Source organism: Agrilus planipennis, unplaced genomic scaffold (genome assembly GCF_000699045.2).
Source record: "Agrilus planipennis isolate EAB-ADULT unplaced genomic scaffold, Apla_2.0 scaffold88, whole genome shotgun sequence".
In the NCBI taxonomy this organism is placed as follows: domain Eukaryota; kingdom Metazoa; phylum Arthropoda; class Insecta; order Coleoptera; family Buprestidae; genus Agrilus; species Agrilus planipennis.
In genome coordinates, this window is record NW_020438872.1 from 156,160 (window position 1) to 171,918 (window position 15,759).

The 15,759-nt window shown below is 34.6% G+C and overlaps 1 protein-coding gene across 1 annotated transcript; it reads left to right on the plus strand.

Annotated features, from left to right (window-relative positions):
- Nucleotides 1-112: 112 nt before the first annotated feature.
- LOC108738239 lies at nucleotides 113-15,753 on the plus strand. Its single transcript, XM_025979264.1, has 20 exons — nucleotides 113-1,289; nucleotides 1,461-2,382; nucleotides 2,450-2,660; nucleotides 2,719-3,028; nucleotides 3,091-3,337; nucleotides 3,402-3,901; nucleotides 3,956-4,176; nucleotides 4,238-4,424; nucleotides 9,496-9,894; nucleotides 10,066-10,987; nucleotides 11,055-11,265; nucleotides 11,324-11,633; nucleotides 11,696-11,942; nucleotides 12,007-12,506; nucleotides 12,561-12,781; nucleotides 12,843-13,987; nucleotides 14,109-14,303; nucleotides 14,362-14,509; nucleotides 14,577-14,854; nucleotides 14,925-15,753. The coding sequence occupies exons 1-20, from the start codon at nucleotides 915-917 to the stop codon at nucleotides 15,263-15,265; spliced, it is 7,890 nt and encodes a 2,629-aa protein (XP_025835049.1). The 5' UTR covers nucleotides 113-914; the 3' UTR covers nucleotides 15,266-15,753.
- Nucleotides 15,754-15,759: the final 6 nt, after the last annotated feature.

Consider the following 15,759-nt stretch of genomic DNA (forward strand, 5'->3'; position numbering starts at 1 on the left):
TAGTTTACATCGTATCGGTTTTTTGTTTTTACTATTGGTGTTACTATTTTATACTGATAATAATATAATAATTCCAACAGTAATCGTACCACCGTAATCACTCACTGTGATTATTATTACACGTAATTATCGTCAAGTGAATGAAAATCTGTCCTCCTCATTGCCACGTAATTTCGTATATCTGTCTCTTACGAACTTTGTGCCTAGCCTGCATCTGGCCTGTTATATACAATTTATTCAATGGTACAATGGTTGATCCGAAACATACCTATACATACATCTATGTAGTAGCTGATGGTTGCTGAAATACCTACATATTATTTATATCTATGTAGATATATATAAGTTTTATGTAAAGGGGTCGCAGACGAAAAGGGGGATTAGTTAATGTCCTGCGTCGTGGGTGAATATGTTAGAATAATTATAAACACAAATATGTTTTGTTATTAAACAGAAATGAAGATAAATTTTCAGTTGTAGTGATTAAGGACAAACTTCGGTAAATTTTGTCCAAACAGTTGTACTTTTGAAAATGACAGCTGAAAAATATCTGTGTTTTTGCACTGGCGAATGTTTATTTACTAATAAGAGATATTGAAGAATAGACCCTTGCGTTTGTTGTGTGCTTGTCGTAAAATGACGTAATTTTCTGAGGTTAATAGCAGTGAGACCGAGAGAGACTGTTTAGACTTCGAAGCATAAAACCATAATTATAAATTACAGGTTATAGCAAATTTGTTACCATGATACGGTTTTGTAAATGTTTTCCGAGTGCTTGTTTTCAGACTCCAATGTATCGAACGTGTTTCAACAAGTGATTGTGACAGTGTAACTCAGCAAGTGCTTAACCAGACTGCTTGTGAAATGATTATCCGGCAGCATTTTAAAAATGTGTCGGGCCTTCTTTCACAAGCATGTTTATAGTTGATCCTGATTGTAATAGAGAATTTGTTGTTATCAGTGAAGGAGGTTTCTCGGTAGAAAACACAATGTCTTCTAATTCTGAAGTACGAACATTACCCAAGAAAAGAAAATATGACCCATCTAAATTGGAGGAGCTTGATACAAGTGCTTCTTATGTTCCCGTATCAGTTCTACAAAATATAAGTACTGCAATACCTCCTCAAGTGATAGCTGTAGATTATTCATGTGCTGGAAGGCCAGTTGAGGAAGAAATAAACATAAAACCCCCCATTATTGACCTAAATGAATGGGTTAATTATCGTGTATTAGCCAAACAAGGGGACTGGTATTATCCTGGTTTTATTCAACAAGCAATAGGAAGTGATGTAAGTATTGTCTTCTATAGGCTTTATTTACTGTCACTAGTAATTTTTCTGAATTTTGGTTGATAATACTCTGTTGATTAAATAATAGATCTGTTGATCTTTTAAAATAACCTGTACACTATAAATAATACTAATTTGAATTTTTATTCGATGTGTTGTTTATTATTGCAGCTAAAAGTGCAGTTAGACAATGAGGGCAAAATAGTACACTTTACAAATGTTCTTGCACCAGACTGCTATGATGTAATTGAAGATGCATGTCCATACATAAATTTACTTGCGTTAGGGACAAGAGTTTGCGTTCGACATGAACAAACAAAGTTTGTGGAAGGTGTTGTGTGTACCATATTAGATGGTCAACCTGCTCGTTTTGTAGTAGCTTTATTAGGTCCTCAACAACGCGAAGTGACTGTTAAAAGAGCTGATCTTAGATTATTAAGGCCTCCATGGAGAGATGATCTAGAAAGTATAAGAGATCCTTTACAATTACTGCCAACTATTCAACAGAATGATTATTTTCGTTCTTCTGTTAAATCCCCTCCTCCTCAACTTAGCACTCCAGTTTCCATTAATACTCCTCTTTCCAACGGTCGTCATTACGACGAGTTCTGTGAGAGTGAGGACGAATTAAGACGTGAAGATATTATGTTTCCAAGTGATGGTGATATTGCCAAATTATCAGGCAGTAGCAAAAGAAGTAGTATGCAAAGTAGGGCTAGTTCATCTAGCAGTGTAACTCTCAGATCTCAGCCAACTACTCCTCGTAGTCAGGCTACAACTCCTCATAAATATAAGAAAGGCGATGTCGTTTCAAATCCTAATGGAATTCGTAAAAAGTTTAATGGAAAACAGTGGCGTAGACTGTGTGCTAAAGATGGTTGTGGAAAAGAATCTCAGAGGAGAGGCTATTGCTCGAGGCATCTCAGTTTAAATGGCAAATGTCTTAGAAGCAGCGGCCCTTCGTTTCCGAGATCAAATAGTAAAGGGGAAGGTGAGGATACATCAAGAGATTCAGAGACATCTCCCAATTGTGGTGAAAGAAGAATTGCTGGTAGATTTGATCAAGATGAAACTGAAGCTGCTAACATGCTAAGTAAGAAGGGAGTTTCTTATTTACAATAAAAATAAATATATTTTCATGTAACTTGACTAATTTTTAGTGTCTTTGGGGAGCTCGAGGTCAGCTACACCAGCATTTTCACCTAATTGCCAAGGATCTTCTCCATTAACCATGCAGTCCCCTATTACTGTTGGTTCTAGGCAGAATATGTTTATGCCAATTAGTAGTCATTCACATGGACTATTAAAAAGAGGCTCTCCAGGCCCTTCTGGTTACAATATGCCTGCCCCATATCATCAACCTGTCATCAGGTATTGTCTTGTTTGGCGATATTAATTTTTCTACGTTATAGTTACTTATTGCTTCCAGGCCAGAATTGGTTCGTCCTAACCAAGGTGCTACAAGCGTAATTAGGATATCGCCTAATCCACGTCATTGGAATTCTCCTTCAGTTTCTGAACAAGAAAGCGTCATCTTGCAGCACGCTTTAACAAATGTTACTAGTCAGACAAATGCGGAAATTGAAAGCTTACAACTTCCTTCTGATACTTTGTATTGCGTCGTGCCTCAAATCCAAGATAAAAATTTTGTCAACGTTAAAACTGAATGTCCAACAGATGTAGAAAAATACAACGAAAATGTCGGTGTACAATACCAAGCTACAAGTGTTCCAAGACATGTGAGTTTTGGAATTTGCTATTTTGTCATATAATTTTACCATTTGTTACTATTTATTCGAAGGTTATACAGCAAGATCACATTAGACACACTCAGACAATCCACATTGCTCCTAATAGTTGTTTAAACAATATAACCCCTAGTGGAGCTGGTGTTTCGCCAGTAATAGTTCATCCCACCCAAATAGTGCCTGTTTTGCCTGCTGCCTCCCAATCAGTTGTTAAAAGGGTTCTTAATTCTGCTACTGTTCCAATTAGTGACATTCTGCCACAAACAACTGCTAGCCCTGTCATAATTAAAACGGAACAGGGTACGTACGTAACTCTCCCCTACTTATTTGTTTTATTGTACGTTCGTGTTATATTTTGTTTTAGTTACTGCAATGAATTTAAATCACAAAGAAACAAGTATACGCCCAAAAACACCTCAGAATTTTATTCCTGCCCATTCAGAGGTAGAAGTGTCTTCAGCATCAACATCCGAATCCCATTTAATAAACTTGAACAGCAATGTAACTTCCCAAATAGTATCTCAAACGCCACAACCAGTGACACAGTCTCCATCTGCCTTTGTTATACCTTGGCACACGGTTCTACCAATTTTAACGGTACCAACTAGTTCTTCGTCGCCACCGTTAAGACGTTCTCCGCCATTGTCTGCACCACCAATGACGAGTGTCCACTCTCAAGTGCCTGCACCCATTTCGGATATGGGAATGGGAGACGATGACGAGGATCCCGAACCAATGCCAGTAACAACTGAAGACGATGACGACGTATTTGAGCCGGAACCCACTGATAACGGAACTGTAAACAATACGATTTGCGCAAGTAATAAACGGAGAAGCCAGTCTCTCAGTGCCCTTCAAAGTTCAGTAAGGTCGTTTGTTATTTCTCATTTGTTTATCATTAATTACGTGAAATTGCAGAGTAAAGAACGTATTAAAAGACCAATGAATGCCTTCATGATATTTTCTAAAAGACACAGAGCTCTTGTTCACCAAAGACACCCAAATCAAGATAACCGAACAGTTTCGAAAATTTTAGGCGAGTGGTGGTATCAACTAGGTCCCGAAGAAAAAAAGAAATATGTGGACTTGGCATCGGAGGTAAAAGATGCTCATTTCAAAACTTATCCAGAGTGGAAATGGTAACAATAATTTATTTTTTACGATAACAAAGGAAAATACACTCTTGGTTATGTTGTATAGGTGTAATAAAGATCGTAGAAAATCGTCAACTGGTTGTGCTCGTGGCAAACTTAATTCAACAGGTGATATGGGGGAGTCAGGAGATCCATCTGCTAGTCCGAGGACTCCCCATTCTCCTCAGCCGATGGAGTCAGTACACTCTGCCGGACAAGAAGTGGACAACGGTGATCAATCTGATGAAGACCAAATNAAATATTACTAATATTTTGGAACAAACGTATTTGTTTTTTACTTAAAGATAATTTTAGTACTTACCATGCTAAACTAATTTGTTCTCCTTTACCAGTGAGTACATAATAAAGAGCTAAAAATATTTCAAGAATAAGTATAACGTATCTTTTTAATTTTAATAAACTTAAGTCACATGCTTTGTCAAGCACACCTTATTTAAAATTTAATAAGATAATTCTGTAAAACTTACCGAATACTGTTAGTGAAATTGTTGTGAAAACGATAAATGTTTTTAACAATAATCCTCGCATTGTGAATTATTAAAAAAAAAATAAGTAAATAACAAGCTAGCTCCTACACAAGGTAAAATTGAAAATTTTACATCACCGTTGCACTGAAAACATGAAAATGTTTAAGATACTGCTCTCAACTGATTAGCACTATCAGTATAATCTAAAAACAAATAAAACCCACTTTTAAACTTTATCTGTAACATACAAGGTTACTTCAAATAAAACTAGCCTTTTTTTGGCGATATTTCTTACCATCCTCGTACATTTAAAAATAAAATGAAGACTAGTAGGCAATATTTTGATTGTTACAGAGAACAAACAGTAAGTGAATTATGATAGTATAAATATGGAACGTAATGCTACACAGTATAGAATCGGTTAATTAACTATTTCATTGTATTCTAAATGACTACTATATTTTTTTTGCACTTGTAGATGTTTCAATGTTTGCTTATGTCTTTATTAAAACAAAGTTTATACTTTAACTTTTATACTGTGTAGTCAGTAGTTTTGCGTTAATTAAAGTGAATCATAACAATGTAAAATAAAAACGTGATAAGTCAATTTTATAATTTTATTTTTTGTTATAATTTTAATGACAATTAGATGGAATTAGGGACTGTATTTGTATTTGTATGAAAGAAATTTATAAAAAAGATAGTGAATTAAAGTGAATATTATGCCAGTGTTGTATATTTTAGTAAAATAGAAACCGGTGAAAATTATCAATTATATTATTATCATTAAAAGAAGTGTATTGTTTTCACAAAACATGGTAAAAAGAAAAAGAGTTTGTCAACTTGTTGTCTGTAGTTGTTTCTGTAGGTTGTTTAACATACGTTTTGTCATTTGAGTATTATATCATGTTGAATGGTATAAATATAAATTTATAATTTAAGTAAGTTGATAAACTACAAAATAGTGGTCAATAACCAATTTAAAAATAAGCTGTAAGAAAATTTTGTAGTTTCTTGATCTCTAATATTTCCAAATAGCTTAATTTTCTTGTATGTGTATTTTCTTACTTATCTATATTCTATCATAAATTGTATTTTAAACTTGAAATACTCTAAAACTTAACGGAAACGAATTAAATCTAGACGAAAAGCTTATCTGCTAATAAGTCAATGTTTTATTAAAAAATAACAAAAATCGGCTTGTTTCGAGTGTCAACTATTTTAAAGTTAGTCATCAAATAGTTTATAGCAAAGTAATGCAAATGAACTTGTACAATAGTCACACATATTAGAAAATAAACCAGTATATCTTGTAAACTAAATTTAAGGCATAGTTATAGCAGATAGTATTCTTCAAGATATGTAATTAAAGGGCCCTATGTAACATTACCTGCTCTTTTATTCAATCATTTGTTTATTTACTATATTTTAAAAAGCCACATCATTTATATCTGGCGCTAATTTTATATACAGTAACAAGTTGCGTAACTAGAGGTCGCCATCGGTGCGTTTCTTTTAGAGTCCTCTATAGTATAGTACTATAGAGGACTCTAGTTTCTTTTTAAATGTCAATTTTTAAGGTTAAGTAGTATTTGTCAAGTAACGTTATTTTTGATAATATTGTACTTTATTAAAACTTTTATGTTAATTTTTAAATTGGAGAAGTTTTTAATTAAGATGCCGAGAAATTGTAAATAGCTGGAAATAGTAGATAATTAAGATAGTTCAATTAGAAGGGGTTCAAAGTGCACTTGCAAAAGTTATCATTTTACGAATAGCAGTTATTTTATATTAATTATTAAGATGCTTGGTAAATCGGTCGTATTTAAAACTTCAAATGTACTACACAGAACTGCAGTAATACAGTTAAGAGAAAAACACTGGAAAAATGCTGAGTATCAGTATTGGCAAAGAAGTAAGATTCCAACTATGCATTTTCAAGATTCATTGCCTAGATTACCAATACCGAAATTAGAAGATACATGTAAAAGATATTTAGCAGCTCAGAAACCACTTCTAAGTAAAGAAGCATTTGAAAAAACCAACAGCTATGTTACAACCTTTCAAAATAATAATGGAAAAAAACTGCAAGAAAAACTAATACAAAGTGATAAGAAAAATAAACATACCAGTTATATTTCTAAACCATGGTTTGATATGTATTTGAGTGATAGAAAACCTTTGCCTATTAACTACAATCCAACGTTAATTTTTCATAATGATCCAAAAGCTGGGTTCAATGATCAATTACTGAAGTCAGCAAATATGATAATAAGTAGTGCTCGTTTTTTTAAGTCTTTGAATGATAATTTATTGGAACCAGAAGTGTATCATTTAAACCCCAAAAAAAGTGATACTGAAGCTTTTAGAACAGTATGTTCGTTGGTCCCTTCTTTTATCTCTTGGTATGTTGCATACTTGTACAATGCATATCCGCTTGACATGAGTCAATATCACAATCTTTTTTATTCTACTAGAATCCCTGAATTAAATAAAGACAAGATTTTGCAAGATTACAAAGCAAAGCATGTTCTGGTACAATTTAAGGGGCAATTCTTTACTTTTAATGTTTTTGATGAAAGTGGAGATATTTTGCCTGCTAATGAAATTCTTTCAAATTTGAAATATATAATTAACAGTAGTAATGTCACATCTGAAGAGTTCCCTCTTGGCATTTTAACTACACTTGAGAGAAACAAATGGGCATCTTTAAGACAACATTTGTTGTCTTTGGGAAATGAAAAACAATTAAATGCAATTGATAGTGCATTTTTTAATCTCTGTTTGGATGACACTGAAGTTAATTTACAAGATGTTCTAACAGATGAAGCTTATGCCACTTTATCAAGACATTATATTCATGGAGATGGAAAAAATAGGTATATAAAATTCTAAATTTAAAAAGTACTAGTATGTTAATTGTATTACTGTTTAGGTGGTTTGACAAATCATTTTCGCTTATTATTTCTAAAGATGGTGTAGCAGGCCTAAATTTCGAACATTCTTGGGGAGATGGTGTAGCTGTTCTGCGCTATTTTCAAGACATTCATCAAGATTCAATTGAAAATCCTCAGGTTACCTCAGCTACTCAATCATCTACTGAATTGTCATATAAACCCCAAAAGTTAGGTAACATACAATTTTTTTCATTTTTTTATGATATTTGAAAGTTGTTCCATTTTTAAAGTGTTTAACCTGGATGATAAAATGAAGAAAGAAATAAAAGATGCAATAGAAAACTATGCAGATATTTGTAATAGTTTAGAAGTTAATGTTTTTCAAATGTTTGGTATTGGGAAAAATGAATGTAAGAAGCTTAAAATAAGTCCTGATTCCATAATGCAGCTTGGTTTTCAGGTAAGGGTTTTCTATATTTTTCTACATATACTTAAAATATTTAGCTTTCAGGATGCTTATTTCAAATTAAAAGCAGAGTGTGTTCCTTCATATGAATCCTGTAGCACTGCTGCATTCAAACATGGAAGAACAGAAACGATTCGACCTTGTACTATTAAGACAAAGGTTATTATAAACAAATATATGTTCATAGTCAATATTTATTGTTTTAGGAATATAGTGAAACAATTAATTCAGAACATTTTTCAAAATTGGAAGCATTTCATCTGATTGATGAATGTTCAAAATATCATGCAAAATTAACGAGAGAAGCTGCTATGGGCCAANATAACTGGGTATACTATATCTTGTTCATTTATATTATAATCCAATTGTAAATATTTAGAATTAATTGTATCAATGAACAGGTGAAATAGTTATTGAATTGAATAGGTATCGCAAACAGTTTTGGAAAAAACTAATTCATTTTATGTGATTATGGCATGAAATAAGAAAATTGTGTTTATCAAAAATAACGAAATGTGTTATTCTGTTATACCTAATAGGTACAATTGCACTTTTTTGCAGCTTAATAATTACTGTTTTCACAGTAGTTTACATCGTATCGGTTTTTTGTTTTTACTATTGGTGTTACTATTTTATACTGATAATAATATAATAATTCCAACAGTAATCGTACCACCGTAATCACTCACTGTGATTATTATTACACGTAATTATCGTCAAGTGAATGAAAATCTGTCCTCCTCATTGCCACGTAATTTCGTATATCTGTCTCTTACGAACTTTGTGCCTAGCCTGCATCTGGCCTGTTATATACAATTTATTCAATGGTACAATGGTTGATCCGAAACATACCTATACATACATCTATGTAGTAGCTGATGGTTGCTGAAATACCTACATATTATTTATATCTATGTAGATATATATAAGTTTTATGTAAAGGGGTCGCAGACGAAAAGGGGGATTAGTTAATGTCCTGCGTCGTGGGTGAATATGTTAGAATAATTATAAACACAAATATGTTTTGTTATTAAACAGAAATGAAGATAAATTTTCAGTTGTAGTGATTAAGGACAAACTTCGGTAAATTTTGTCCAAACAGTTGTACTTTTGAAAATGACAGCTGAAAAATATCTGTGTTTTTGCACTGGCGAATGTTTATTTACTAATAAGAGATATTGAAGAATAGACCCTTGCGTTTGTTGTGTGCTTGTCGTAAAATGACGTAATTTTCTGAGGTTAATAGCAGTGAGACCGAGAGAGACTGTTTAGACTTCGAAGCATAAAACCATAATTATAAATTACAGGTTATAGCAAATTTGTTACCATGATACGGTTTTGTAAATGTTTTCCGAGTGCTTGTTTTCAGACTCCAATGTATCGAACGTGTTTCAACAAGTGATTGTGACAGTGTAACTCAGCAAGTGCTTAACCAGACTGCTTGTGAAATGATTATCCGGCAGCATTTTAAAAATGTGTCGGGCCTTCTTTCACAAGCATGTTTATAGTTGATCCTGATTGTAATAGAGAATTTGTTGTTATCAGTGAAGGAGGTTTCTCGGTAGAAAACACAATGTCTTCTAATTCTGAAGTACGAACATTACCCAAGAAAAGAAAATATGACCCATCTAAATTGGAGGAGCTTGATACAAGTGCTTCTTATGTTCCCGTATCAGTTCTACAAAATATAAGTACTGCAATACCTCCTCAAGTGATAGCTGTAGATTATTCATGTGCTGGAAGGCCAGTTGAGGAAGAAATAAACATAAAACCCCCCATTATTGACCTAAATGAATGGGTTAATTATCGTGTATTAGCCAAACAAGGGGACTGGTATTATCCTGGTTTTATTCAACAAGCAATAGGAAGTGATGTAAGTATTGTCTTCTATAGGCTTTATTTACTGTCACTAGTAATTTTTCTGAATTTTGGTTGATAATACTCTGTTGATTAAATAATAGATCTGTTGATCTTTTAAAATAACCTGTACACTATAAATAATACTAATTTGAATTTTTATTCGATGTGTTGTTTATTATTGCAGCTAAAAGTGCAGTTAGACAATGAGGGCAAAATAGTACACTTTACAAATGTTCTTGCACCAGACTGCTATGATGTAATTGAAGATGCATGTCCATACATAAATTTACTTGCGTTAGGGACAAGAGTTTGCGTTCGACATGAACAAACAAAGTTTGTGGAAGGTGTTGTGTGTACCATATTAGATGGTCAACCTGCTCGTTTTGTAGTAGCTTTATTAGGTCCTCAACAACGCGAAGTGACTGTTAAAAGAGCTGATCTTAGATTATTAAGGCCTCCATGGAGAGATGATCTAGAAAGTATAAGAGATCCTTTACAATTACTGCCAACTATTCAACAGAATGATTATTTTCGTTCTTCTGTTAAATCCCCTCCTCCTCAACTTAGCACTCCAGTTTCCATTAATACTCCTCTTTCCAACGGTCGTCATTACGACGAGTTCTGTGAGAGTGAGGACGAATTAAGACGTGAAGATATTATGTTTCCAAGTGATGGTGATATTGCCAAATTATCAGGCAGTAGCAAAAGAAGTAGTATGCAAAGTAGGGCTAGTTCATCTAGCAGTGTAACTCTCAGATCTCAGCCAACTACTCCTCGTAGTCAGGCTACAACTCCTCATAAATATAAGAAAGGCGATGTCGTTTCAAATCCTAATGGAATTCGTAAAAAGTTTAATGGAAAACAGTGGCGTAGACTGTGTGCTAAAGATGGTTGTGGAAAAGAATCTCAGAGGAGAGGCTATTGCTCGAGGCATCTCAGTTTAAATGGCAAATGTCTTAGAAGCAGCGGCCCTTCGTTTCCGAGATCAAATAGTAAAGGGGAAGGTGAGGATACATCAAGAGATTCAGAGACATCTCCCAATTGTGGTGAAAGAAGAATTGCTGGTAGATTTGATCAAGATGAAACTGAAGCTGCTAACATGCTAAGTAAGAAGGGAGTTTCTTATTTACAATAAAAATAAATATATTTTCATGTAACTTGACTAATTTTTAGTGTCTTTGGGGAGCTCGAGGTCAGCTACACCAGCATTTTCACCTAATTGCCAAGGATCTTCTCCATTAACCATGCAGTCCCCTATTACTGTTGGTTCTAGGCAGAATATGTTTATGCCAATTAGTAGTCATTCACATGGACTATTAAAAAGAGGCTCTCCAGGCCCTTCTGGTTACAATATGCCTGCCCCATATCATCAACCTGTCATCAGGTATTGTCTTGTTTGGCGATATTAATTTTTCTACGTTATAGTTACTTATTGCTTCCAGGCCAGAATTGGTTCGTCCTAACCAAGGTGCTACAAGCGTAATTAGGATATCGCCTAATCCACGTCATTGGAATTCTCCTTCAGTTTCTGAACAAGAAAGCGTCATCTTGCAGCACGCTTTAACAAATGTTACTAGTCAGACAAATGCGGAAATTGAAAGCTTACAACTTCCTTCTGATACTTTGTATTGCGTCGTGCCTCAAATCCAAGATAAAAATTTTGTCAACGTTAAAACTGAATGTCCAACAGATGTAGAAAAATACAACGAAAATGTCGGTGTACAATACCAAGCTACAAGTGTTCCAAGACATGTGAGTTTTGGAATTTGCTATTTTGTCATATAATTTTACCATTTGTTACTATTTATTCGAAGGTTATACAGCAAGATCACATTAGACACACTCAGACAATCCACATTGCTCCTAATAGTTGTTTAAACAATATAACCCCTAGTGGAGCTGGTGTTTCGCCAGTAATAGTTCATCCCACCCAAATAGTGCCTGTTTTGCCTGCTGCCTCCCAATCAGTTGTTAAAAGGGTTCTTAATTCTGCTACTGTTCCAATTAGTGACATTCTGCCACAAACAACTGCTAGCCCTGTCATAATTAAAACGGAACAGGGTACGTACGTAACTCTCCCCTACTTATTTGTTTTATTGTACGTTCGTGTTATATTTTGTTTTAGTTACTGCAATGAATTTAAATCACAAAGAAACAAGTATACGCCCAAAAACACCTCAGAATTTTATTCCTGCCCATTCAGAGGTAGAAGTGTCTTCAGCATCAACATCCGAATCCCATTTAATAAACTTGAACAGCAATGTAACTTCCCAAATAGTATCTCAAACGCCACAACCAGTGACACAGTCTCCATCTGCCTTTGTTATACCTTGGCACACGGTTCTACCAATTTTAACGGTACCAACTAGTTCTTCGTCGCCACCGTTAAGACGTTCTCCGCCATTGTCTGCACCACCAATGACGAGTGTCCACTCTCAAGTGCCTGCACCCATTTCGGATATGGGAATGGGAGACGATGACGAGGATCCCGAACCAATGCCAGTAACAACTGAAGACGATGACGACGTATTTGAGCCGGAACCCACTGATAACGGAACTGTAAACAATACGATTTGCGCAAGTAATAAACGGAGAAGCCAGTCTCTCAGTGCCCTTCAAAGTTCAGTAAGGTCGTTTGTTATTTCTCATTTGTTTATCATTAATTACGTGAAATTGCAGAGTAAAGAACGTATTAAAAGACCAATGAATGCCTTCATGATATTTTCTAAAAGACACAGAGCTCTTGTTCACCAAAGACACCCAAATCAAGATAACCGAACAGTTTCGAAAATTTTAGGCGAGTGGTGGTATCAACTAGGTCCCGAAGAAAAAAAGAAATATGTGGACTTGGCATCGGAGGTAAAAGATGCTCATTTCAAAACTTATCCAGAGTGGAAATGGTAACAATAATTTATTTTTTACGATAACAAAGGAAAATACACTCTTGGTTATGTTGTATAGGTGTAATAAAGATCGTAGAAAATCGTCAACTGGTTGTGCTCGTGGCAAACTTAATTCAACAGGTGATATGGGGGAGTCAGGAGATCCATCTGCTAGTCCGAGGACTCCCCATTCTCCTCAGCCGATGGAGTCAGTACACTCTGCCGGACAAGAAGTGGACAACGGTGATCAATCTGATGAAGACCAAATGGTTATATGTGAAGAACAAGAGCAACAATCAGAAATTGATTTGAAATGTAAAGAGAAAGTAACCGATTCTGATTCGGAGTCGCACAGTGATCTAGAACCCCACATTGAAAACAGGGTTTTTCCACAGCAACGGTTTAGTCCAATGTCAAACAATAATAATAATAACAATAACAACAACAGTAATAACAGTGCAGACGTAACATGCCGGCCAAAACCGATCAAAGCAAGACTGCCCTCGACCGATTCTAGCACCAAGTTTAGTCCTGTGACATCTACTGTACTCAGTTATCCATATCATTCCCCTGTAAATCCCACAGGAGTTAGCGGTTTTCAACCTACTGGAGGTGCATTTAAAACTATGCCGGTATCGCCGAAAGTTCTGAAAAATGAAATTGTGGACGTACCAGAGAATTGTTGGCCAGATTCGTCACCTACCACTGATCCATTAGACATTAAATGTTCGGACATTGCCACATCTCAGTGGATTCCAGAAGAATCCAGCAATTGCTCTACTAAACCTACAACAACTCTAACGATATTTAAACAACAAGTAAAACCTGGTGGAATAATTCAGGTTTGTGAACGCGGTGGTCAAAGAAATTCGATCCAGGGCCAACCTATGACTCTTACAGTACTTAATTCGCAATCTACAGCTTTGTGTTTGCCTAGTCATACGTCTAGATCAAGACCCGTGTTCGTTGTCGCTTCTTCCGCATCAGATCCGCCTGTTCAGTACGTTTATATGCCACAACAGTCTTTTCAAATACCTGTTTCTGATGCGAACGGCAGAAGCGTTTCCATTCAACCGTTACAAATTATTTCGAAACCAACAGCAATACAGTCAGTAATAGTAAATCAGTCACAGAACAAGCAAATCATTCAAAATTGTGGCAATCTTCCAGAAACATCGTCAATATCTGCTCCTATGTTAAACACCAACATACCATACAATTCAGGTAATATTTGGTATTTGTCTCTCTTGTTTTAATTTTAAATAATATTTAAAAATGATTTAAGAATAGACTTCAAAATACTTTTGGAGAGCTAATTTTTTGCAAAAGCGTATGTTAATTTTAGGTATTCAAGTTAAAGTTGAAAATAAACTTCCAAAACCTCTAGAAAAAATAAATGTTTCTGTCTCAGAAATGCCCGTCTCGCCAAGAACGATAGTTAATTCTGAAATTCCCGTCTCTGAAGAAAACACCGAGTTTAAATTGGCTCCCACTCCAGCCCAATTGGGGAAAGCACCACTGCAAAGGCGTCAGTCTATGGGTAATTGTAGTAAGTTTATTTTATAAGATAAATTTTTATTAATTTATTAAGTGTTTAGCTGCTGTAGCGGTCACATCGACGACAACAACTATAACAACAACACTTTCAATTGAAAGTGTCGATGAAAATAATCAAAACGACTCTTTAATTTCACCTTCGATTAAGAAGAATTTTATTAAAAAGAGTTTAGATGATGGAACAGATAGGTATTTAACATTTTCAAATTGTGATAAGGGGCAAAAGTGATCTTTGTTAATGTGTCGATGTCTTTAGGGTACTGGAGCAAGTTAATTTTGAAGAAAAATTTTCTTCTTTGCCACAATTCAAACCTGAAGAGTGCCAGTCTCCAAGTGCAATTTCGGTACCATCAAGCCCAAGGGTATTTTCCAATTATAACACGAAAAAGAGACCGCTAACATCAGGTCATAGATTGTCATTAGATGAGGAGTCTGAAATAGAAGCACCTCAATCTGCTGCTTCTTTAGCTAAACCTCCTAGAATTGTAGGCAATACATTTTTTGGTCCTGATTTTAATGTCGAAAATATTAAAGGTGAGAAATTTTGATATAATATGTATTATAGAATATTTTTTTTTTAATCTTATTTAAAAATGCTATTTAGATTTTTCTGACGCTCCGGAATCTAGTTCCCCACATACTCCTAATCCTAGAACTCCAAACCGTGACTCGTCAGATAAAGGTCACCGAAAACTGTTAGAACAAAGGCGTCTGTTAGTTTTGCAGTTGTTCCAAGAAAAGAATTCGTTATTTCCAAGTACTCAAGCTACTTGCACCTTTCAGTCACAGCATAGCAATATTTTTCCGAATAAGGCAACGTTGCAATTAAAAATACGCGAAGTGCGACAAAAATTAATGGCTCAAAACTCTGCACCACTCAGTGCAAACAGTATTAGTAGCCCTTTGACCCCTTCTGAACCAGTGAAAGTATCGTCTAATAGTTAATTGTGCAATATTTTACTCGTCTTCCCAAACAGTTGAGTATGCATTGTTTTTTACATTATTTCATTCTGCACTTTGGCCGCGTGACAGCGTGTTATAGGTTCCATGTGTGGGGTAAATTTTAACACACTGTACGGTTTTATTGTAAGTGGTAACTTTTATTGAATTTATTGTTATGATTTGTTAATTTTTATAGAATGATTTTTTATGTGCTAAGCAAATCGATAATGCTTAAAATTTAAGTAGATACTTTTAATTAATTTTTATACTCTCTATGATTTTCATGTTTCAATAATAAGAAATAAGTAGAAAAAGAAATAATTATCGTTCATGTTTAATTACTTTGTTTTATATAAAAGTAATTTTATTCTGCTTGGGTCAAGTAATGATAATGAAAAGATTTACGTTTTTGTCGGTTTATTTAAATGTTGACTTGGTTTTCTGCGATGTATTTTACTGTCGTTGTAATATTATAATAATACATCATATTAATATAA

What these genes read in the sequence shown, in the direction of transcription:
- LOC108738239 (XM_025979264.1), top strand. Translation starts at nt 915, where the DNA reads ATGTTTATAGTTGATCCTGATTGTAATAGAGAATTTGTTGTTATCAGT. An exon ending in CATAATTAAAACGGAACAGG is followed by an intron (nt 3,338 to 3,401) that starts GTACGTACGTAA and finishes ATTTTGTTTTAG; the next exon opens with TTACTGCAATGAATTTAAAT. An exon ending in AACAAGCAATAGGAAGTGAT is followed by an intron (nt 9,895 to 10,065) that starts GTAAGTATTGTC and finishes TTATTATTGCAG; the next exon opens with CTAAAAGTGCAGTTAGACAA.